General features: G+C 39.8%; 2 protein-coding genes across 2 annotated transcripts in view; one reads left to right on the top strand and one right to left on the bottom strand.

Annotated features, from left to right (window-relative positions):
* INTS14 (integrator complex subunit 14) overlaps positions 1-5,435 on the top strand; it is a 34,467-nt gene extending 29,032 nt beyond the window's left edge. Inside the window, exons 10-12 of the mRNA XM_047767104.1 lie at positions 381-499; positions 2,604-2,669; positions 4,568-5,435. Of these exons, the coding sequence (XP_047623060.1) occupies positions 381-499; positions 2,604-2,669; positions 4,568-4,819 (437 nt within the window). The 3' untranslated portion in view covers positions 4,820-5,435. The remainder of the gene's footprint in view (positions 1-380; positions 500-2,603; positions 2,670-4,567) is intronic.
* A 1,890-nt stretch (positions 5,436-7,325) lies between these two features.
* The window catches only part of HACD3 (3-hydroxyacyl-CoA dehydratase 3), a 39,967-nt gene continuing 22,674 nt past the window's right edge, over positions 7,326-24,618 (bottom strand). Inside the window, exons 6-11 of the mRNA XM_047767103.1 lie at positions 23,965-24,075; positions 17,233-17,360; positions 15,714-15,826; positions 13,201-13,307; positions 11,702-11,833; positions 7,326-8,143 (exon numbers count right to left, since the gene is read on the bottom strand). Of these exons, the coding sequence (XP_047623059.1) occupies positions 8,067-8,143; positions 11,702-11,833; positions 13,201-13,307; positions 15,714-15,826; positions 17,233-17,360; positions 23,965-24,075 (668 nt within the window). The 3' untranslated portion in view covers positions 7,326-8,066. The remainder of the gene's footprint in view (positions 8,144-11,701; positions 11,834-13,200; positions 13,308-15,713; positions 15,827-17,232; positions 17,361-23,964; positions 24,076-24,618) is intronic.

Raw genomic sequence — 24,618 nt, 5'->3', positions numbered from 1 at the left:
TCATTGCAGAAAGTTCTGTTGGAGAGTGCTGGATTAGACTATATAGAATTACAGTATAAATGTATATTATACATGTATTTTTAAATATATACTTTAGTAATATTGTATGTATTAGTTTTATCCTCTCTGACCTTAATCTATAAAGCAGATAAGTGAAGCTTGTTTCTTTAAAAACATTAAGCTGTTTTTCACTTGCATGGGCCTCAGTTGATTGGTCTCCTACTTCAGTATTCCACCTGACTGAAGTTAATGGATTTTCTTAATTAGGGAAGTAACACGATATAGGAGATTGAATGATTCAGAGAGCCTCTAGCCTAATTGGAAATGTAATTGATTGTGTCTTGCCAGATGTTATTTCAAGAATGTATTTTTCTTTTAAGATGCTAAAGAAAACCCTTATGGTGAGGACGATAATAAGAGCCCATTCCCCCTACAGCCCAAAAACAAACGCAGTTATGCCCAGAATGTGACTGTCTGGATCAAACCCAGTGGCCTGCAGGTAACATTACCATTCCCGTTGCTTTCCACTGGGGACAGGAGGAGGGAGTCTGGCAGGCAGGCGGACGTTTGATTTGATTTTCCTTTCCTTTGATACTTAGTAATTCACTTACTTCTAATGTTTGTCATTATTTCCAAAAAGAATTTGAGGTGGCCTACAGTAAAACACGTACATAGTAGAATCATTTTTTACAAAATTTAGTGCAATATAAAAACCTAGAGGAAGAGGAGAGACAATTGTTCCAGGAACCCATGGCAAAAACAACAATTGTATTTGAGCAGTTTGGCCCTGAGCTTCCTGCTCTCAAGTTTAAAAAAGAAGCACACTGGTTATAGTACTTGTCTGATAAAAGGAAGCATGTCAATCAATTCTTCTAGAGAGTCACATCTTCCTGGCATTCTTTTTTTTGTTGTTTTTTTCTTGTTTTTTAGGGGCTGCAGCCTTGGCTTATGGAGGTTCCCAGGCTAGGGGTCCAATTGGAGCTGTAGCTGCTGGCCTACACCACAGCCACAGCAATGCGGGATTCGAGCCATGTCTGCGACCCACACCACAGCTTGCGGCAACACCAGATCTGTTGGCATTCAATTTTAATGTAAAAGTTTTTACATGGTGAGGCATTGAATAACATAATGGGTTTTATGATTATTAACAATTTTGAGAAGGATGTAAAAATCATCCTGTGGTTATTTCTCCCATCCACACAATAGAACATTGCCCTGTAATACCACAACAACGCTTTCATGAGAAGCTAAGATTATCCTGTTGTCAAAGTATGCTGCTTTCCACCAAGGCACTTAGTGACGTTTCTTCTTCTATTGACTAAGTCACTTGTACCTATTTTTGAAAAGCACTTTTTGAGCCTTTTTTCTCATTTGAGTGCCATTTTTTTCCCTTTGTTCCTACAATGAGTTCAACCAAAGCCAAATGAGAAGAGGCAATCAGGCCACCTGACAATAGAAGTAGCTTCTGTTGATGGCATAGTCTCTTCTAGCTCCCTTTCCAGGGAGACTAGATACATTCTGCATGACTAAGGGGCCTCCTCTCTTTGTCAGAAAATCAAGTTCTCCCTCTTTCCTGCCATCCCTGACCCCAGCATTTCCCTATCAGACAGAGAGCTGAATTTTTTCTAAAATTTTTTTTTAGGTTTTGTTTTGGTCTGGGTGTATTGTTTTATTGTGGTGAGGTGCACATAAAATTTATCATTTCAACCATTGTAATGTAAACAATTCAGTGGCATTTAGTACAAGCACAGTGTTATATGACTGTTACCACTATCTAATTCCAGAACATTTTCATCAGTCCACATCCTGTGCCCACTATAAAGTCACTACATTCATTCATGTCTTCCCCCACTCATCTGCCCTCTATCTCTAAGGATATGCTTGCTCTGGCTATTTCATGTAAATGTCATCATATGTAGCCTTTTGCATTTGGCTTCCTTCCCTTAGCCTGATGTTTTCAAGTTCATTCATATCATAGCCTATATCAGTACTTCATTCATTTTCATGGCCGAATAATCATCTATTATATAAATAAGCCACATTTGGTTTACCCATTCATTCAGTTGATGAACATTTGGATTATTTCCACCTTTTGGCTAGTGTGAATAATGCTATGAACATTTGTTAATTTTTTTTTCTTTTGTTATGCTATTGTCATGATGAGAGTTTTGTTAGGTCTCTGATCCATTTTGAGTCAATTTTTTTGTATATAATATAGAGTAAGGGTCCAGCTTCATTCTTTTGCATGTGAATGTTCTTTTGTCTCAGCACCATGTGTTAGAGAGACTATTCTTTACCCCATTGAATGGTCTTGGCACCCCTGTCAGAAAGCAGCTTGCCATAGATGTAAGTGTTTACTGGCAGTGTTTTTGTGAACCAAGTCCATTTCTGTCACTGAGGGACTTATCATCAATTATTTTCAAGGAGGGAGATGCTTTGCTAATGTAGAACAAAACATTAGTAACATTAACTCAGGAGGGATCCTCATCTTCACACAGTAACTCTGCTCATTTTCATTCCTTTAAACATTTAAAGCTATCTTTTTGTGTTCTTCCCCTTTTCCCCACAGAATGCTAACGTTGAATTCTTTTTAACTTTGATAGACAGACGTACAGAAGATTTTAAGAAATGCAAGGAAACTACCTGAAAAAACGCAAACTTTCTATAAGGTAAGACTATGAGAATTACAGTATAAGAGGATGGCTCCTGGGATGTATGCCAGAAATAAGAGGTTCACAGTGGTGTGGGTCATAGAGTGAATATGGACAGGGATTAGAGGTGTATGGTTTGTGCCTCAGTTTTTTTCATCAGTAAAGTCAGTAGTAGTGATAGGTCCATTGTTGTCCTAAAACTAAGAGTTTTAAGTGTCTAAACAGTCTGCTTCTGTGCCAGTCTTGTCTGTGTTGGTGCTGTTGCAAATGGCTGAGGAAGGAGCTGAAAGGACCTGTGGGGTCATAGCCCTTGACCCTCCTCACTGCTTCCATATGAGTATCCAATCTAACTCCAGGCAACAGTCCATGTGACTTCCAGGGATGATGCTTGCTCAGAACATTTCCACTGGGCCAGAGAAGCTGCTTCCAGGAACGACTTCTAAAATTGCACATTTATGATTGTAAAAGGATGACAGTTCATCCAGGGTCATTACCTAGCTAATCCAGCACCATTGGAATAAAATTAAAGGGGGTAGGTGGAGTTGAGGGGCATTTAAGCTCACTCCTTGCTTCTCCCCTGCTGGTGTTGGGCCGAAATTAAATTAAGTGGCAGTGTGAGGTATGCTGTGTTGTCAATTGTGTCCTAGCTTGCTAATCTTAAAATATAGTACACACAGCCAGCCCCAGGCTAGCATCTTTTCCGGAGAACATACATGCTTTGTCTGGGTGCTATCTCATTACCTTTATGTCTTCCAACCTAATTATGTAGTGATTCGGTGAAATCAAGAAGGAACAACCTTAATCGGAGTTCAACCAGAGAGCTGCTCAGCCCGCCATGCACCCGCTCACTGAATCCCATAATTCACATAGGTCCTTGATGACCACCCCTTGGCTGTAGTCCCTGTCTCCCTGCACAGCCCTCTGTTCAGGGTAACTTACTTTGGCCTTCTTCTGAACTTTTCACTTGAAAACAGGTAATAGTAGAAAAGTGGTCAAAGAGTCCATTTCTCCTTTCTGGTTTTATATAACCTACATATCAGAGCAGGAAAGGGCCTCTACCCCACAGCTGCCAGGCCCTGCAGTGGGCAAGGAAGAGGTTATCCTCATTTTCTAAATGAGACCACTGACCCCCAGATAGGCATACAACTTGCCCAGATCACACTGCTAAGTGATTGATGAGGCACTTCATATTTCTGCTTCCATTTACTGCTCGACCTTTCTTTTTGTGGCAGTCTTGGCAGTCAGACTTCCTGACTTCTCCAGAGCCTTCTCCAAACATGTTCATTGTCCTTCAGTCTAAGCCTCCAGCCAGAGAGGCACCAGAGGGTTAACAGCCCTGTGAGGCTTGGGGCAAGCCTTTTCTGTACTTGAGTAACAGAAGAAAGTAACTTAGAGTTCTGAGTACATGAAATGATAGAGGCAAAGTGCTTCCATGTTTGGCATAAGTGCTCATGAACTGTGGTGAAGATGACCTGAGTTTCAGTCACTGTCTTCCTTAACTTCTGATCACCTGTAGAGGAACCACTTTCCAGGCATAGCACCACACTTTTTTTTTTTTTTTTTGGACTTTGTCTTTTTAGGGCCGCACCCTTAGCACATGGAAGTTCCCAGGCTAGGGGTCTAATCGGAGCTGTAGCTGTCAGCCTACACCACAGCTCAGGGCAACACTGGATCCTTAGCCTACTGAGCGAGGACAGGGATCGAACCTGCATCCTCGTGGATGCTGGTCAGGTTCATTAACCTCTGAGCCACAACGGGAACTCCCACCACACTCTCTTGTTATTGGCATCTGTGTACAAGCATTTGTTCTCATATAAAAATGCTTAAGTTTGAGGATTAAGGAGAACTTACATTAAGCTGAGCACTTAGTGAGGAAAATGCATTGCAGGAACATTAGGGATTTTATTTTGTTTCAGGAGCTAAATCGTTTACGAAAGGCTGCTCTGGCCTTTGGTTTCCTGGACTTGCTCAAAGGGGTGGCTGACATGCTGGAAAGGGAGTGCACACTGCTGCCCGACACAGCCCATCCTGATGCTGCGTTCCAGCTGACCCATGCCGCCCAGCAGCTCAAGCTAGCCAGTACTGGCACCTCTGAGTATGCCGGGTATGACCACAACATTACACCTTTGCAGACAGACTTCTCTGGGAGCAGCACTGAAAGAATGTGAAGCTGACTTTGGGAGCCTTCCTTCTTTTTTTCAAGTGAAAATGATTTAAGGTAAAAACTTTTCTCGTCTGTTCACCTGTTGAAGTAGCTACTCAGAGACCTTCCTGAGGCTGCTTCAGAAGCACCACTTGTGGGTTGGACTCTGCTAGTCTGAGTGGGGCTCTGCAAAGGTGGGCAGTTGCTTGGGCTTTGACTTCAGCTTTTTGGAGCTCAGAGTCTTTAAGCCCGAAAGACAACTGTTGCTCCCACAGTGGCCACATCTCCTGAGATGCTTGAAGAACTGACCAGCACAGAACCGTCCCCACCTTCCTCAGGAAACCTAAAACCTGGGTTCTCTGCTGCCAAAAGACCTCTTCACTCCTCTCCTCTCCCAACCATGGGACATTTTCAAGCTTCTCTGCTTGGAATGAACAGCCCAGACTGTCTGGGACTTGCTAAACACAAGCCCAAAATCACAGAGTTTCAGAATTTCCTTAGAACTTGGACAAAAACTCAGTGGTAATCCTTAGTTGCTTTTGGTGTACTTGAGATACAAATTTTTAAACAGCAATCTTAAATGTATAAAATGATTCTCGTATCTTCAAATTTTTAATGATAATAAAATGTTTGATTTTTTATAAAATTATTATTCTGGGAAACTAATGGGTCTGTCCTAAATATAATTTCAACTTCCTAAGTGGCATAGATTCATGAGTCTTGAAGGTTCCTTGGATTCCACATTGACTTGATTCTGACACTGGCTAGGCTTCATTGCCTAGGCCAGGTTCCATCAAGGTGGATTCTGACAGATCAGTATAGTCAGTTATGGTTCCAATTCATCAGCTAGCTTCATGACCTTGGGCAAGTCATCTAACTTCTCCAAGCTTTATTTACATACTCCATGCTTTCAAATTGCTCTGTAAACCTCCTAAGGTATTATTAACCCCTCAGGTGTCAACCCAAGCAACCATGTCTTACTAAAGATGCTGAATTGCTATATAAGCCTATCTCAGATACTGCAGGTTTTCTTCCAGACCACTACAGTAAAAGTGACTATTGCAGTAAAGCAAGTCACACGAATTTCTTGGTTTCCCATTAAAAGTTATGTTTACACTATATTGTAGTCTGTTAAGTGTGCAGTAGCTTTATGTCTAAAATAAAATGTAGATACCTTAAAGTTTATTGCTAAAAAATGCTAATCATCATCTGACAACACAGGATCGCCGCAGATCTTCAATTTGTAAAAAATGAAAATATCTGTGAAGTGCATTAAAGTGAAGTAAAGTGAGGTATGCCTATATAATATTTTGTCTAAACAAAGGAATTTAACACAATTTGAAAACCATTAGACTAAATAGTCTTTAAGCACAAGTTAGCAGGATTTTGATTGTAAATATTTAATAGAAATACAGTCTTTTGCTTTCTCAGCAATAACAGGGTTTATAACAATCACTAAGAATACAAGATTCTGCTATAAAGATAGAGCATAATCTGCTATAAAGCTTATCTGCCCAGTTACACATAGAAAGTCAGTTGAAAGAACACCAGAAATTAATACAAACAATTGACAGAAGTTGCAGACATGCAAAACATCCTTCAGTGTGATGAACTTGTAAAAAAATCAGCCAGCTATGCTAATTAGATGCTTTGAGGTCCAACCAAGTTTCCATCTTGGGCTCAGAGAAACAGCGTAACTCAGTAGTACCCTTTCCCCCAGAAACAATGGGAATGGCAGAACAGCAGGAGCTGTCATGCCTTAAATTCTTATACGCAGACATTACTTCTAACACTTATTTTACCTGGTTTACTTGGAATGTATTAGGGGAAACCAATGTCTCCGACAATGGCCAAATCATAATGTCTAGATTTTTTTTCCATTTCCTTTGTTGGTGGATTTCCTGCCAGGCCTTGTTAAAGGCCTAGCTGGTGGTTCTCCAGCTGAAGTTCTTACTGTTTTCACCATCCTACTGCAGATAGGTGAAACAGCAGCAGAATAAAAGCAGGTGTTTCTGAGGCCTATTCAAAAAATAGATAATCCCACCAACTCACCCTGACAGGTACATAAGTAAATGGACTCAGTCTGTGCAGGGGAAGTACTGATGTTTTTGTTTGTGTACAGCCTAAGACAGCTTTGTAGGTATACTTAGTCTGGCCTACTCAGATGTTTCCAGTTTGTCACAGGCTGCATTGCCAGTGTGACCCTTCTGATCCCTATAGCGCCATTTGGGTTTGGAATGCTTATATAATCTCATTGTTTTCTAACTAATGATTTATCTTTCTTTAGTGTTGAAAATAGTTCTAAAGTTCCTGTTGTGGTGCAGTGGAAACAACCTGACTAGTATCCATGAGGACGAGAGTATGCTCCCTGGCCTCACTCAGTGGGTTATGGATCCAGTGTTGCCATGAGCTGTAGTATAGATCACAGACACGGCTTGGATCTGGCATTGCTATGGCTGTGGTGTAGCAGCAGGCTGTAGCTCCTATTAGACCCCTAGCCTGGGAACTTCCATATGCTGAGGGTGTGGCTCTAAGAAGTGGGGGGGGGGGGATATATATACAGAGAGAGAGAGTTCTGATTTAGTTAGGAATGAAGTAAGTGGTCATGGTGTTCCAAGGTTGTGATTTGGTTTCTCTCACGTCACTGCGTGCCTCTGCACTGCCCGCGCAGGTTAGATGTTGTTAGAGAGGCCAAAAGATTCAAAGGTAACATGTGACCTAGCCCCACTCAGACTCAGAAGTGTTTTATCAATGAGTCAAACTTGATTTTCAAAAAAATCAATCCCAACCCACTTAACAAGTAGTCTCCTGGGTACAGAATATATTAAGTCCTGCCTGAGTCACTTTCATAGTCTCCTATACAGCAACATAGTCTTGCTTTTTTTTTTCCACAAGCAACAGCTGAAAAGAACAAATCCCAGCTGAGAATGGCCAGTAGCTGGTAGGGACAGGGCACTGAAGAAATAGCTCTGGCCTGTAAAACAGACTGACTGGACGTGAAGTGAGTGGGAGTAGGGCCGAGTCTTTTGTGTCACTAACAGAATACACAAGAATGAACCTGTCATCAGGTGTCAGGAATCCATGTCATGCGAGTACTACACTAATACAGTAAATTCAGGAATGTTACTGGGGGAAAAGGAAAACAGCCTCACTGAGAATTTAATCATTAAAAAAAACAAAAACAAAAAACTTTTACATCAGTACAAGAAGGTAAAACTGTAAGAATTAAAGATTAGGCTCAAACTGGCAAGAAGTCATCTAAATCTTTCTTTTTAGTGGATCTTTTTCTTTTTTTGTCCAAAGCGCCGCCTGCGCTGTTTATAAAGATGACGGAAATTTACGTATAACCCTGAAAAAGAAAAGCCAATTAGAAATGAGAATCTTTGTCTCTGTTTCAAAGCAGCAGCTCTTGGGACAGGGATAATCTCTAGTTGTCTACTTCCAACATCCCACAATCCTGTCCTTATTTCACTTGCTCAAGAAGTACAACGCAGACAAATTATTAGCAGTGCACTAGAAACAACTGAATTTTTCCCCAGTGGGTCTTAACAATTTAATTTTCTCCCATGTTTTATTATGAAAAATTTCACATATACAAAAGATTAAATTATTATACAGTGGGTACTACCTAGATTTTAACTTTTTATTATATTTAAACTTTGTCACATACCCATTCCCATCTCATTTTTTATGTATTTCAATGTTAAGTTGCAAACATTGGTAAGCTTCATCCCTAAAAATCTAATTAGAGTTTAATATTCTTTTTTTTTCTTTCTTTTAAGGTAAGGTTTACATAAAATGAAATAACACAAATCTGAAATACAGTGATAACCCAATATTTAATTCAAGGCTATGCAGTAATATGTATTAAGCAATAGCCTAAAAGGTATGAGACACTTTTCTAGAAAGCACAATTAAGTGAACTAGAAAAAAATTTCAGTCCTATGTGATCACTGAGTAGTTCTGTGGCTTAGCCTCACCTCACTTTTCTCATTATACAACAGGGTTAAAGACACTTATTTTATCAAAAAAAAAGATTTTTTTAAGTTTAAAAAGCTTATTTACAGGAGTTCCCGTTGTGGCTCAGTGGAAACGAATCTGACTAGCATCCATGAGGACACAGGTTCGATCTCTGGCCTCACTCAGTGGGTTGGGTATCCGGCGTTGCCATGAGCTGTGGTGTAGGTCACAGACTCGGCTTAGATCTGGCATTGCTTTGGCTGTGGCACAGGCCAGCAGCTACAGCTGAGATTGGACCTCTAGCTAGAGAACCTCCATATTCCAAGGGTGTGGCCCTAAAATAAAAGACAAAAAAAAAAAAAAAGCTTATTTACAGACACTGTGAGAGAACATATGTTTAGAAAAGCAAACACTTTGATCTACATACAAATGTAACTGGTTGTTATATTGCTTGTAAATTATGCAAATTTAGTATTTCATTCTGAAGAATAAGAACAACTACATATCCATTTTAGGCAAACTAAATATGAGTATAGAACCTTGTAAATTAGAACATGCAATAGTATAAACAACACAAAAACCATTAGAGTTAGTGCACATTAAAATACGTCTACCCTTCATGCTTTTTTAGTAAAATATTTTAAGGGTCTTTCCAATACTTATTCCTCTTTAACACTATCCATAGGCTCACCTCATGGAGCCCAATAACAGTAATACTAGATGTAGCCAGTAAAAGAGGTAAAGTGCTCTTTTAGTGAGTGCACCTTCCAAATTGAAGCTTACATCCTTCAAGTACCAAACATTTTAACATCTTTGGTTAGAAATCTTTCTGCAATGGATTATACCCTTTCTGAAATGGAAAAGAAATGGAATAATATTGAACCTTCAGCAGGTGACCTACCCTCATAATATGTATTTTTTAACTGTGCTTTTTTGCCATGTGCTGATTCCCTGAAGGGCTTCTAAAGGGTGTAGGTCTCTTCTCCCCTACTTCTAAATTCTAAATGATCAAGATCACTGTGCTTTCCAACTTCTTGGGTTTACTTTTTGTGGTCTGTCACTGTCTGGGGTAGCAAGCCTCCAAGCTAGTCCCCAATGATCCCTACCTCCTGGGATTTCACACCCTTGTGTAGTCCCCTCCCACACTGTACAAGTTTGGTCTGTGTAACAAACAGAATACAACCAAAATGACATACTGTTGCTTCTGAGATAGTTATAAAAAGAAGTGTGGACACAATAGAAGAGCTAATTATTGCTACAATGGGAATCATACTACAATTTATAAATCTATCAAATCAACATATTATATACCCTAAAGTTACACAACATTATATGTCAAATGTACTTCTATAATGAAAATCACTTAAGGCAAACAAAGGCAGTATGGCCTTTGTTTCTCTTGGATCACCTACTTCAGGGACTAGCCATGTCATACGCATCCAAATGGAGAAATACTATGGCAAGAAAGTGAGGCCTCCTGTCTACAGCTTCATGAGTGAGCTTGGAGCAGATCCTCCAGCCCCAGTCAAGTCTGCAGAACTGACAGCTTGACTGAAACCTCATGAGGGTCCCTAAGCCAGGGCCACCCAGCTAGCCTGGAAACCAGACAGCCACATTTCAAGACTTTTGTGAAATACCACAGGGAGAAATACATATATTAAAATGTGTTAGAACTTTACATAAAATAAACAGTCCTCATAGTTAGGAAGGCTTTTAAAACTCTCATATTGCAATTGACTTAGGATTACTTCTTTTTATCTTCTTTTAGTTCTTTCTCAGTTTTTATGAGTTAAGGCAAGAATTTGTGATTATATAAAAGTAATAAATAAGGTTTTACATGAGGAGTGGGAGGGGCTTCCTTATTGTTAGGTAGAAGGCTTTCTCTTAGCTGCTCAGAGGTCTTTATTGCCTTCTTCCTTGCTACCAGCTGTATTACTACCTCTATAATAATTCCTCTGGATAAGGAATCTGCTACTGAAATTATTAAAAGTAAAATGAGGGAGTTCCCATCATGGCGCAGTGGTTAACGAATCTGACTAGGAACCATGAGGTTGCGGGTTCGATCCCTGGCCTTGCTCAGTGGGTTAAGGATCCGGTGTTGCCATGAGCTGTGGTGTAGGTCGCAGACTCGGCTCGGATCCCACGTTGCTGTGGTTCTGGCGTAGGCTGGCAGCTACAGCTCCAATTAGACCCCTAGCCTGGGAACCTCCCATATGCCGCCGGATCGGCCCAAGAAATGGAAAAAGACAAACAAACAAAAAGTAAAATGAGTTGTTTTTTTTTTTTAGGCTGTACCTGAGGCATGCAGAAGTCTCCCAGCCAGGGATCAAACCCATCCCACAGCAGTTGACAACGCTGGATCCTTAACCACTAGGCCAACAGGGATCTCCTTTTTATTCAATTTTAAAAGAGCTTCTTACATTATCTTAAGCATGAAATATCTTACGGTGTATTCCCAATGACCAAGAACATTTTAAGACGATAAGTCAACTACTGGAGATGCAGGAAGAAATACTTCCACATGTAGCATATTCTCCTAATGGGTCTGTTTTGCAAAGTAATTGTTCTCTAACTTATTGCTAGTCTTTTGAAAATAAGAATTCTGATAAGGACTTTTAAAACTCTGAATCATTGAAGAGTTCCCATCATGGCTCAGTAGTTAAGGAACCCAATTAGCATCCATGAGGACACGGGTTCGACCCCTGGCCTCAGCAGGTTAAGGATCTGGCTTGCCGTGACCTGTGGTGTATGTTACAGACACGGCTTGGATCCTGTGTTGCTGTGGCTGTGGTGTAGGCTGGCAGCTACAGCTCTGATTTGAACCCTAGCCTGGGAACCTCCATATGCCATGGGTGCAGCCCTAAAAAGACAAAAGAAAAAAAACGTGAATCATTGAACTCTACCATCCAAGAAGTAACAGGAAAATGTCTACAGAGCCATTACTTACCTAAAAATAATATTATAAGGTAAATCTGAAGAAAAAAGGAAAATCTAACTTTGATTTTCACTGGATATGGCAATGTGAAGCTGAATCTCCCTGTTTCATTAAATATTGGAATGGACTGGATCACTGCGACAGCTGAAAGCAGAAACAAGAACTTTTTAGAAGCAAATGAAAATACAGTCACACCTACTGATAGGCCCTTCGTATCTCTCAAATTTTCATTTCTGGGTTTGTTGAAAATGCTTCTTCCTCCCTTTACAAAGGGCTCATGCCCTCTTTTTTCTCCCCCTGGTTTTCCTAAGAAATAAACCTCTAAGATGACAACAAAGATAAATGAGGAAAAGTCATTTGATAGCACTGAGCTTCAGTTTCTTTTTTTTCTTTTTTTTTTGTCTTTTTAGGGCTGCACCTAAAAAGGGTCCCAGGCCAGGGGTCGAATCAGAGCTGTAGCTGGCCTACACCATAGCCACAGCAACGCCAGATCTGAGCCATGTCTGCGACAACACTTCAGCTCATGGCAACGCTGGATCCTTAACCCACTGAGCAAGGCCAGGGATCAAACCTGTGTCCTCATGGATGCTAGTCAGATTCCTTTCCGCTGAGCCACAAAGGGAACTCATGAGCTTCAGTTTCTTATTCCATAAAATGGGGAGAAAAATCCCTATCTGACTCACTGACTAGGTATTTGTCATAATAAAATGAAGTCATATGACCTTGCTTTGGAAAGTTTAAAGTACCAGATAAGTAGGAAGCATGCAAAACATGACCTCTTAGGAGTTCCCGTCGTGGCGCAGTGGTTAACAAATCCGACTAGGAACCATGAGGTTGTGGGTTCGGTCCCTGCCCTTGCTCAGTGGGTTAACGATCCGGCGTTGCCATTAGCTGTGGTGTAGGTTGCAGACGCAGCTCAGATCCCACGTTGCTGTGGCTCTGGCGTAGGCCGGCGGCTACAGCTCCAATTCAACCCCTAGCCTGGGAACTTCCATATGCCGCAGGAGCGGCCCAAGAAATAGCAACAAGAACAACAACAACAAAATGACCGCTTAGCTTCTCAACCTTAACAAAATGAGCTGCTTCCTTGGAACAGTCTGAATACCAGGAGTATTGTGGAATGAAGCCACTAGAAAGAAGTTCTTGGAAAGTCCAACACCCATATATCAAACTAAAGCTGGCAGAGGGAGGAAGAAATGTCTGGCCTATTGGCTTAGCTATCCCTTGGAGCTAAGATATAAAATTTAGAATTCCTGGAGTTCCTGTTGTGGCTCAGTGGAAGCCTACTAATATCCATGAGGATGTGGGTTAGATCCCTGGCACCACTCAGTGGGTTAAGGATCCGGCATTGCCATGAGTTGTGGTGTGGGTCGCAGATGAGGCTTGCATCCCACATGGCTGTGGCTCTGGCCCGCTGCTGTAGCTCCAATTCGACCCCTAGCCTGGGAACTTCCATATGCCACAGGTGCAGCCCTAAAAAGACAAAAAAAATCTAGAGTTCCTGAAAGTACCTTCTGTCAAACATCCCAGAGGATATAAGGGAATCCACACAGTATAACGAAGCCACGTGAGCACCTTCCAATCCATGTCAATGCAGGTAAGCATGTAGAAGGGGTACCTATGGAAAATAAGGAAATCACATGTTAAAAGCCACTGAATGCAACCCTAGAACATCATTCAAGAAGAATAATTTCACATTTAGCCACACATGGCTTCTTCAGAATTATAAACTCCCATTATACTCCTCCAATCATCAAAAGATATGAATTCTTGATAATGGCAGACTAAAGCTGAGATCTCAAAGGAACCATCTTTGAAAAAGTTCAGTAGGGGAGTTCTCTGATGGCCTAGCGGGTTGAGGCTCCTGCGTTCTCACTGCTGTGGCCCTGGTTGCTGCTGTGCGGTGTAGGTTCAATCCCTGGTCCAGGAATTCCCACATACTGCCTGTGTGGCAAAAAAGAAAAAAAATACAAAAAACCCAAGAGAGAACCTGAAATAAACGTTGCAACTCTTATTAAAAAAAAAAAAAAAAAAAAAGGAGTTCCCATCGTGGCGCAGTGGTTAACAAATCCGACTAGGAACCATGAGGTTTTGGGTTCAGTCCCTACCCTTGCTCGGTGGGTTAAGGATCCAGCGTTGCCATGAGCTGTGGTGTAGGATGTAGACGCGGCTCGGATCCCAAGTTGCTGTGGCTCTGGCGTAGGCCGATGGCTACAGCTCCGAATTGACCCCTAGCCTGGGAACTCCATATGCTGAGAGAGCAGCCCAATAAATGGCAAAAAAAAAAAAAGGAAAGAAAAAGTTCAGTAGATGGAACAGATGCTCAGAAGCTTTTTGACTTTATTCCTAGTTCTGATCTATGTTCCAAGTAGGTAAAGACGACAGATGCTTTGACAGTTTATCTCTGCGTAAACAAACATTACCAAAATTAAAGTATACAAACGACCTCTAATCTATAATCAAGCATCCTCTATTTAAAAAGAGGTAACATAAAAAATCAGTTTCTTCTGGAAACAGTGAAAGTGAATATTAAGTACCTATAATCTCTTTCACCTTTGTGTTAAGTAGACTAAAGGGTACGCTGGGTGCCATGGGATACAGACATAATCTAGGGCTGCAAATGCCTGTTCTCCCTTTTCAACTGTCAACCTTACCAAAATACCACCAAACCTAGAGCTGAGGAGTCAGTTTACAAAACTAATGCTCTATGTGACTGGGGAAAAAAAGTATGGAATATGTACGGTCTGGTAGAGAAGAAGATACCTCCTTTAACCGGATTTTTTTTTTTTTTTTTTTTGCTTCTTAAGGCTGCACTTGCAGCATATGGAAGTTCCCAGGCTACAGCCACAGCAACATGGGATCCGAGCCATGTCTGCAACCTACACCACAGCTCACAGCAATGCCAGATCCCCAAACCCACCGAGCAAAGGCAGGGATCAAACCCGCATCCTCATGGATCCTAGTCGGGTTCGTTAACTGCTTAGCCACAAAGGGAACTCCAAGCAGATCTTTAAGTGATATTTCTTCTATTGACAACTGAGAATGGAAGAATCAGAGAAGAGGTCAATTCAAACTTCAGTCGCCTTGCAGTAAAAGATTAATTTCTATCATTCCTTTTTTTTTTTTTTTTTTTAATGGTCACATCCACAACAAATGGAAGTTCCTGGGCCAGGGATTAAATCCAAGTGGCAACTGCAACATACACCACAGCTGTGACAACGCCAGATCCTTTAACCCACTGTGCTGGGTTGGGGATCAAACCCCCTACTCTGAAGTGACCCAAGCCACTGCAGTCGGATTCTTAACCCACTGCACCACAGTGGGAACTCTCCTATCATTCCTTTTTTATTATTATTTATTTATTTTTTGGTCTTTTTGCTATTTCTTAGGCCGCTCCCGAGGCATATGGAGATTCCCAGGCTAGGGGTTGATTCGGAGCTGTAGCCACCAGCCTACGCCACAGCCACAGCAATGCGGGATCCGAGCCGCGTCTGCAACCTATATCACAGCTCATGGCAACGCCGGATCCTTAACCCACTGAGCAAGGGCAGGGACCGAACCCGCAACCTCATGGTTCCTAGTTGGATTCGTTAACCACTGTGCCACGATGGGAACTCTGTTGTTGTTTTGTTTTTTTTTAATCATTCCTTCTTGAAGGCTGGTCTTCACTAGTTCCATCCAACCTGGGATTCTCCTTCAACCCCTTCAAGAATTTTTCCATGTGAATGAGTCCTCTCTTTCCAAGATAAGCTCCTGAAGGATAAGAAGGGCCTTTCATTTCTCTGGATTTCTCCCTCTGCTCCTCAGTGCTCAGGCTGGTATTATGATCCATTGACCACTTTAAAAAAAAAAAAAAAACTCTGCTTCCCCTTTGCAGAGCACATAGCTGCAGGTAGAACTCTCAACACAGGGAACCTTAATCTCAAATCAAATGAGACTCTGAGTAAGATATCAATTCTCTCAAGAAAAGAGCTGCTCCAGAGTGGGAGAAGCACTCAAACAGCATCCTGGCATTTCTACCCACCTGAAAATTTCAATTGTGCTCCATATATAAAACACAAAGAAAACCACAGCTTTGTTTTGCATTTCTTCCATGGTGCCAAAGATGATAAACAAAATGAAGTTTCTTCCAAGAAGCTATTCAAAGGACCCAAAGGAGAGAAACAAGTTCAAAAATATATTTTTAAAAAACCAACAGATAAATGAGTTATCTGAAACCTAACCCACTGAATCCAAGGTAAATAGAAAAAGACTGAGAACAACTTAGAACAAATTAAAGTGCCCAAGCCAGTCTTTCTGGACAGACGTGTAATACACACACACACATTCATACACAGTTTAAAGAATACTGCCAAGTGAACATCTGCATACAAATAACTCAAGCTGAGAAACAACATGACCAGTGTGGCACCCCCTCACCCCATAGGTATCTACTATCTTGTGTAAAATATTCTACTGCTTATCTTTATAGGTTTAGTGCTTATGTATATATTCCTCAACAACACTGTTTCGTTTTGCCTGTTTTTAAACTTTCTGAAATCTGCTCTACGTATTATACTCTGACTTGCTTCTTGCTCAACTCCCAAGATTCATCCATGTTGATTCACACAGCACTGCCCAACTCTAGAAGGCTTCATTTGCATTGTATTCCTACACGAATGGCACTCCCTGGAGCCATGTGATGTGATGACACCAAAACTGTCCCTTTTATCTTGCCCTAGAAATTCTACCCTGATGTTTTTTTGATATACCAAAAAAAACCATTATTCCCTATCAGTGGATCATTCACTATACCCTTTAATTTTTAAACTAAACAAAAACAGAAAACATAGAAATACCAAGTCTATTATAATAACAATCTTAACCACGCAATTGATACTATCAAAATGCCAGCGCTAGTAGCCAGAAAAGGGCTGAACTATAAAAACAGGATCCCGAAGAGACTAACCAACAGTCAGCTGGTTTCCCCTCAGTCTGGGTGAATGGTATTTAATAATGTGTAATTGCATAGCTAGAAAACAAGGCAAGGAGGCTGACAGGCTTTGACACCCCATTCCTAATAGCAATCTTCCAAATATTAGGAAACAATGTAGATATACTTGGGCGGCGGGGCAGGGGGGAGGGGGACGAACTCCCTACAGGAGGCAAAAGAGCCACCTTCATTCATGGAAGCAAGTCCAAAGTGAAAAGGGTTCCTAAGTATCACATCACCTTCATCAGCCCAAGGTGGGAGGAGGCCATGCACATCCCTATCTAAGAAGACTGACGGTAGAGTTTTCCACTCCTGCCTGAAAATCCTGATTTTAAAGCTCTTTTTATAATGTTGTGATTTCATGAAGACATTATAAACAATGAAACAGACCTGAAATGGCAAAACTCTGCTTTAGAAAATATCCCTGTTTCAAGTTTTCCCTCCTAATCAGAAAATTTCCTATGCAAATACATATTTTTACTAATTGAGATGTCTCAGCAAAATGTGGATACCTACTAAATAAATATTGAAATCTTTCATTTCCCCACCCTCGAACTCAACTGTTCAATACCTGGATAAGAGAAGGTATCACTGGTGACTTAGTGACTCCAATTGTTGCATTGATAGTTTCCACAACTGACAGCATCTGGCAGAAATACATCATGTCAGCCACGGTGTGGAACGTGTCATAGAAGGATTCTACAGGGCAAATACACATTGAGGGTAAATCAATTGGCAAACTCCAAGAGAATGATTTTGCAAACTAGATAACTCTGTACACAAAATAAATTTTAGGAAAAGTATAATAAACAACCAGACAGATTCAAGTTCACTAACCAACTAAGCTGGAGGGGCACAAGCTTCTGTGGACCTGAATAATAAATTCTACTGGTTACCAGACAATTCACACATAAACTCTGTATGCCCTTCTCAATTTTAAAAGGCAAGGAAAAAAAGTATACCTAGACTCCACTCAGTTACTATATGCTGAAAAATCTATCAAGCACAATAATTCTTTTCAGATCCATTATCTCATTTAATTTAAAGCTAAAACTGTGTCACGTATACTGAATACAATCTAGCCTTTTAAAAATCTCAAAAATTGGAGTTCCCACTATGGTGCAGTGGGTTAAGAATCTGACTACAGTGGCTCGGGTCGCTGTGGAGGCAGCAGTTCAATACCCAGCCCAGCACAGAGAGTTAAAAGGATTCAGCACTGCTACAACTGTGGCATAGGTCACAACTGTGGCTCAGATTCAATCCTTGGCCTGGGAACTTCTATATTTTGTGAGTGTGACAAAAAGTAAAATAAAATAATAAAATAATCTCAAAGATTATACAATCATAAATAAATTCAAAAGTGTAAAAGTACTGAATAAAATTTTCGGAAAACTTAATTGAATCTACATATTTAATCCTATTCTTATTCTGCAAACCTATCCTAACTAAAAAATCTAAAATGAGGGAATTCCCATTATGGCTCAGTGGTAATGAGCCTGCCTAGTACCCATGAGGATGGGGGTTCAATCCCTGGCCTCACTCAGTGGGTTAAGGATCTGGCATTGCCGTGAGCTGTGGTATAGGTCAGAGACCAGCTCAGATCAGCAGCTACAGCTCTGCTTCAACCCCCAGCCTAGGAATTTCCATATGCCAACAGTATAGCCTTAAAAAGCAACCAAAAAAATCTTTAGCAACAAAGTCTGTTCTGTGAAATACTACATATTTCTAAGTGCATTAAAGTAGAAACAGCCTAAACCTAAGAGTATGGAAAGTTTAAGTAAACTATAGTGTATCTACTACATGGAATATTATATAACAATTTAAACAGTTACTGCTTATATGAAGTCAACAAATGTGCATCGATTTGGAGTGGTCCATAATTTAGTATGTTTTACTTTTCATACTGATCTTCATTTGACATCCTGCATTCCTACATTCTTCTCTGCAGTGTTTCTCAATCAGGGCACCACTAACATTCTGGGCAAGACAATTCTTCATCCCATACATTGAAGAAGATTTTAGATTCTTATCTCCTGGCCTATGAAATACAATTAGTGCCTCTGAGAAGTGGCAGAGTTGGGCAAGTTACCAATAAAAATGACACTGCAGGTCGCTCAAAAGAGTACAGTTTAAATATCAAATGAATAAAAGAGGCCCTTGTGAAGACTGAAGATACCTTCTGCTATTTTTGCAAAGATGATCCACTTTAAAATCTTGCTACAAAGTTAAATGTGAAATGAAGAATGGTACACATACGTGCTACTATATAATTTTGCCAGAAAAATTCCACCAATAAGTAAGTTCAAAACTTGACTAATCCCTTTCTTTGAAGAATTAATGCAAAATTACAAGTTACATTTTTCTATATGTAAGATAAAAAATTTATTCATAATTTTAAATGTCCCTTTGTCAAGACAAAACCCCAATCAAATATTTTTGTCACCATTTACAGTGAAATTCTGGTATCCTTTTAAAGGGGATTCACTTTTTAATTCCTTGAACAAATTACCTTTGAAAAATGAGGTTCTCCGCTATACTGAACTAGAGAACTGTGACTTAAGATTTAGCATTGGAGGAGTTCCCGTCGTGGCTCAGTGGTTAACGAATCCGACTAGGAACCATGAGGTTTCGGGATTGATCCCTGGCCTCGCTTAGTGGGTTGGTGTAGGTTGCAGACGCGGCTTGGATCCCTCGTTGCTGTGGCTCTGGTGTAGGCCGGCGACTACAGCTCCAATTAGACCCCTAGCCTGGGAACATCCATATGCCGCGGGAGCGGCCCTAGAAAAGAAAAAAAAAAAAAAAAAGATTTAGCATTGGATAAATAAAAATTAAATCACATTGCTTTGCTTCTGTTTTATGGAAAATTCATCCTTGTTTCAATTCAGGAATAGAAATCTGATTTCTAAACTGATAGTTATAAAGAACATTAATAATATTAACATGCTTATAATACTGTTTTTAAAAGATGCAAAACTGTACACACAGTATAATTATAATTTTTAACTGCAGGAGGAAAAAGACTAAAAGGAAATATATGGAAATATTAACAGTGATGGACAATAGCTTACCTCCCCTTCCATCCCCCCTACACCTCTTCCCTACTAGTTTTATCCCATCTTTCAAACTTTTTAAAATCAGTCCATTTACTTTTATGATTTGAAAAAACTTTTTCAAAGTACTAAAAGGCACTCATATATTAATGGATATGGACTTAAATAGTGGTAGTATAAAACAGTATACTCTTTCTAGCAGCATACATCAATCCTTAAAAACAGTCTTTAATCTCATAATTTCATTTTAGGAACTGCTCCCAAGGAAGTTATTTGGGTTAGGAAGATATACAACAAGGTGCCATGAATTTGTTGCTCTGATAGATGGGAGTATGGTAGAGTTGTTTTGTTTTACTTAAGTTTTTCAGTAATTAACACATTTTTATAACTAGAAAAAATTTTTTATTTATTTAATAAAAAAGTAACACTTAACAGAGACAAACAAGAGTTGCTAAATAAGCCCAACGGTTTGCTATTTCCTTAGCATAAGAAGTTTAGCATATACATGTTTACATGAAAAAAACAGGTGTGTGGAATTTGCCATTAATCAACACCCTTTATTCAAAATGAGTTGCAAAGGCCCAGCTATGTCCCTGGGTACCAACCAGGCCCAAGGTCCTTACTAGAGCTTTGAGGACTGATAAAGGAAGAATTAAACCAGCAGCTCCATTCCACTAGGTAGTTGGGAAGGGGCTCAGAACCAAAACAGAAATTACAAATCCAGGCAGCTTAAACATATGACCCAAATAACTTAGAAGCTTTTGGACTGGATCACCTAACTGCCAGCAGGCTTACAGAGGAACTTATAGAATCAACCCAACTATATTAGGTTAAGTAAATTATTTATGTATTTGAATGTCCCTATTCATTCCATGGGACTTGTGATAAATCCATACTACTAAGAACTACAGGTCTGAGACCTGTCTGAGACTTCCTCTGTTTCTTTAAGTACCTCATCTGTAGATGTCTAGTTACACAAGATTATAAGATAATAGGCATTTGAGAATTCTTTTTTTTTTTTTTTTTGGCTGTCCAAGATATGGAAGACCAGGGCCAGGGATCAGATCTGAGCTGCAGTTGCCACCTAACCTGCAGCTGCAGCAATGCCAGATCCTTAACCCACTGTGCCGGGCATGGAACATGCTTCCCAGAGCTCCCAAGACACCACCAATACCATTGTGCCACAGCAAGAACTCCAAGAAGTTTTTCACTAGTCTACTACTGTGCCTTGTAGAATTCCAAGGTGTTAATTAAGCAGGCTGGAAAAACAATAGGCCCTTCTTTCAAATGATTCTGGAGCTAACTACAATTCACCTCACAAACCTCAGATGGCAAAATTTAGGATTGAAGAATAAAACAGTCTACAGGATTTCTTCCTTTTTAAATAGAGTTTATATTTTCCATTGTGCTTCTACTTTTTCTAATATTTCTCATATTTACTTTACAAAATAAAGAAAAAAATTATGTGGAGTTCCTGTCATGGCGCAATGGTTAATGAATCTGACTAGGAACCATGAGGTTGAGGGTTCGATCCCTGGCCTTGCTCAGTGGGTTAAGGATCCAGCGTTGCCGTGAGCTGTGGTGTAGGTCGCAGACGCGGCTTGGATCCCGCATTGCTGTGGCTGGCGTCAACAGCTCTGATTAGACTCCTAGCCTGGGAACCTCCATATGCCGAGGGAGCAGCCCTAGAAAAGGCAAAAAGACAAAAAAAAAAGAAAAAAAAATTATGTATCGTCCATTCAAACTATTTGAAAGCAGTGTCTTTTTTTCCAATCATTTCACATTTATTTGTTCAGTTCTTTTCTTTTTATATTAGTTTAAGAAAACTGGAAGAACAAATTTATGTTTCCTTTTTAGTCTATCATAAGTATTTTTCCATATTTTTACAAACTCTTTAAATACTCACATTTGCTTCACAACATTCTACTGAGTGAACAATCTAGAGCAATCCTTCACTGATGTACATTTAGGTAGTGTCTAATTTGTCACTAATATAAATAATGCCATTATATATATTTTTTTAAAAAGCTTTTCTTGTAGTTTCAATTCTTTCTTTCTTTTTTGCCTTTTTTTTTTTTTTTTTTTTTTGGCCACATCTGTGGCATGCATAAGTTTCCATGCTAAGGATCAAACCTACACAACAGCAGTAACTCATGTCACAGTGACAATGTCAAATCCTTAACCCACTAGGCCACCAGGAAAATCCTCAATTATTTCTTTAGAACAGATTTCTGGAAGTGAAATAACCAAGATCAAGGATATAAACAGTTAAGGTTCTTGATGGACTCTGCAAGATGATTTTCTAAAAGAGTTCCTGTACGTAGATAGCCTCCCAATAGCCACGTCGCATTTATTTTAGCATATCTTGTCTTAAATTAGGTGTCTTTTATAACTTTGCAAAATTCATAAATACTTATTTTTCATTTCTATCATCATTACTGAGTTAAAAATTTAGCTGTATGTTGAATTAGTTTTATTTCCTCTTATGAACTGCCGATACATGTCTTTTATTTATCTATCAGGTGGAGTTTCCACATTTTAATCTGTACAAGTTCTTTATATGTAAAAAAACCAACCCTTGCAGATATTTGTTGCAATTTTCCACCAACCCTCCATCCCCACTTCGCTCAATTCAGTATGCTCTTAATCTTTAATGCTGTTTTGGCTGGATGTTTTCAGGTATGTAGGAATTTATGCATTTTATGTAGTCATATATATTGACCTTTTTCTTTAAGATTTCTTCTATTACTTTTAAGTTTAGAAAGCCCTATCCCTTCACTTGTGATTTTTATAAATATTTACTTACATTTTCTATTGACTCAACTTTTTAAAATATATGACTCTTAAATCCTTTGGGGGGATTTATTTTTGTATACATTTGGAGGAGAAGAGTCAAACGGATTCTCTGCCTCCCAAAATTAACCAATTTTCTCTGGAAACATTACTTTTTTATTTTATTTTTTATTTTTTGCCTTTTCTTAGGGATGTACCTATGGCACATGGAATTTTCCAGGCTAGGGGTCAAATCGGAGCTGCAGCTGCCAACCTAGACCATAGCCACAGCAACACAGGATCCAAACCACATCCGTGACCTACATCACAGCTCAAGAAAATACCAGATCCTTAACCCAGTGAGCAAGACCAGGGATTGAGGCCACATCCTCGTGGATACCAATTGGGTTCGTTACCACTGAGCCACAACAGGAACTCCCTTTGGAAACATTATTAGATTTCCCATCCAATCAAAAAATTATTAGACTATTATTTCCCTTTCCATTCATTCACGATTCCTTTTTATTATATACAAATATGTATGTGTGTGGAGTTCCCATTGTGGCGCAGGGGAAATGAATCCAACTAGGAACCATGAGGTTGCAGACATAGCTGGGATCCTGCATTGCTGTGGCCATGGCGTAGGTCAGCAGCTGTAGCTCCAATTAGACCCCTAGCCTGAGAACCTCCATGTGCCATGGAAGCAGCCCTAAAAAGCAAAAACTAACTAACTATGTATGTGGGTGTGTGTGTGGGTGTGGGTGTGTGTGTGTGTGTGTGTGTGTGTGTGTGTGTGTGTGTAATATAAGGGCTATTTCTGAGCCACCTAATCTGCTCTATTATTATTTTAATTATCATTCTTCCATATTAGAAAAAGCCCTATCCTATTACTTTCTTCCTTCAAATTTTATTATCTATTTATTGTTCACAATAAAATTTCAGAATACTTAAGATCACATTCTCAAACATGTTCTGTTGCCATTTACTTTGGCCAGAATTCTGTTAAACATATACATTAATTTAGCAAGAGCTAATATCTTTATGATGGTCTTTTCATTCAGTTTTAGAAGAGTCTATTTAGTCTATCTAGGCTCCAAAGGGGTGAGATTCCTTTAGGACTTGTATTAACTTTGACACTGGGAGTATCACATCAATTTATTTAGTTATAAATGAACTATCAAGCAGTGAGTAAGAAAGGGATGCTAGTCCAAGATGTGCCCCTGGCTAGATGTGTAGATGTGGACCATTTCTTTGACCATGTCCAAGCCTGTTTACTCACCTTGGAAGAATGGACAGAATATCCAGCCTGCCATTTTCACAAGGCCATGGAAAGTAAGAGATGTGAAAGTACAATGAAAGACACGAAGTGCTACGTAAATACGGGGGGTTATCATTAACACCCAAGGCAGAGAGTGTTATATTTAGTGAATGGTGAGCCAAACTACTGAAAAAAGAAAACCAGCCTTGAAATTTGCACTTGCCTTTTCCCAAGATAAACAACCGCACAGTCATGTTGACAAATATCCAGGAGAATCCCAAGAACTGCACTAGATTATACATGAACAAGTATCCTTTCTTCAAGCTTGTAAGAGCTGAAAAGCAAAGCAAGGCAGTAAGCTGTTAAAAGCAGTAGTCCCAGCAGGAGAGGGCTGTGTAAGGCATACTTGGATGACTGCATCCCTTCTTCCTACTTGGGTGCCCTAAGCTCCCCCACAAATACCTGGCCCAGGTCTGCACCAGCCAGGGCTCTTGGTCCCATAGAGAAACAGAGAAGGAAAAATCATGAAGGACATTGTAGTCCAAGGTATATTTTCAGTGGTCTTTCTCCTCACAGCCTTGAAGGGTAAGTACAGAAATATAATAAATCCATGAAGGAAAAAGAAAAATTACTCCTGGCAAAGAATGACTGACTGGCCTAGGAGACATTAAAAGGAAGTAAAGCTGTACTCAGCTCTTGTTCATGTCATCTTAATATAATCTATAGTTTCCTCCTCTCTAGAGTGTTTTTTTAGGTTATGCTGGGCAAACTAGCTCAAAGAGAGAACAGTAATTAAAAAATTCTAATAGTTGGTCATATATCCAACCAAGGATTAACTGAACACCTACAATGTGAAAAATAATATGAGAAGCACTAA

Source organism: Phacochoerus africanus, chromosome 2 (genome assembly GCF_016906955.1).
Source record: "Phacochoerus africanus isolate WHEZ1 chromosome 2, ROS_Pafr_v1, whole genome shotgun sequence".
NCBI lineage: Eukaryota > Metazoa > Chordata > Mammalia > Artiodactyla > Suidae > Phacochoerus > Phacochoerus africanus.
The sequence above is the reverse complement of the archived record's forward strand: the minus strand, read 5'-3'. Positions and strand labels throughout refer to the sequence as shown.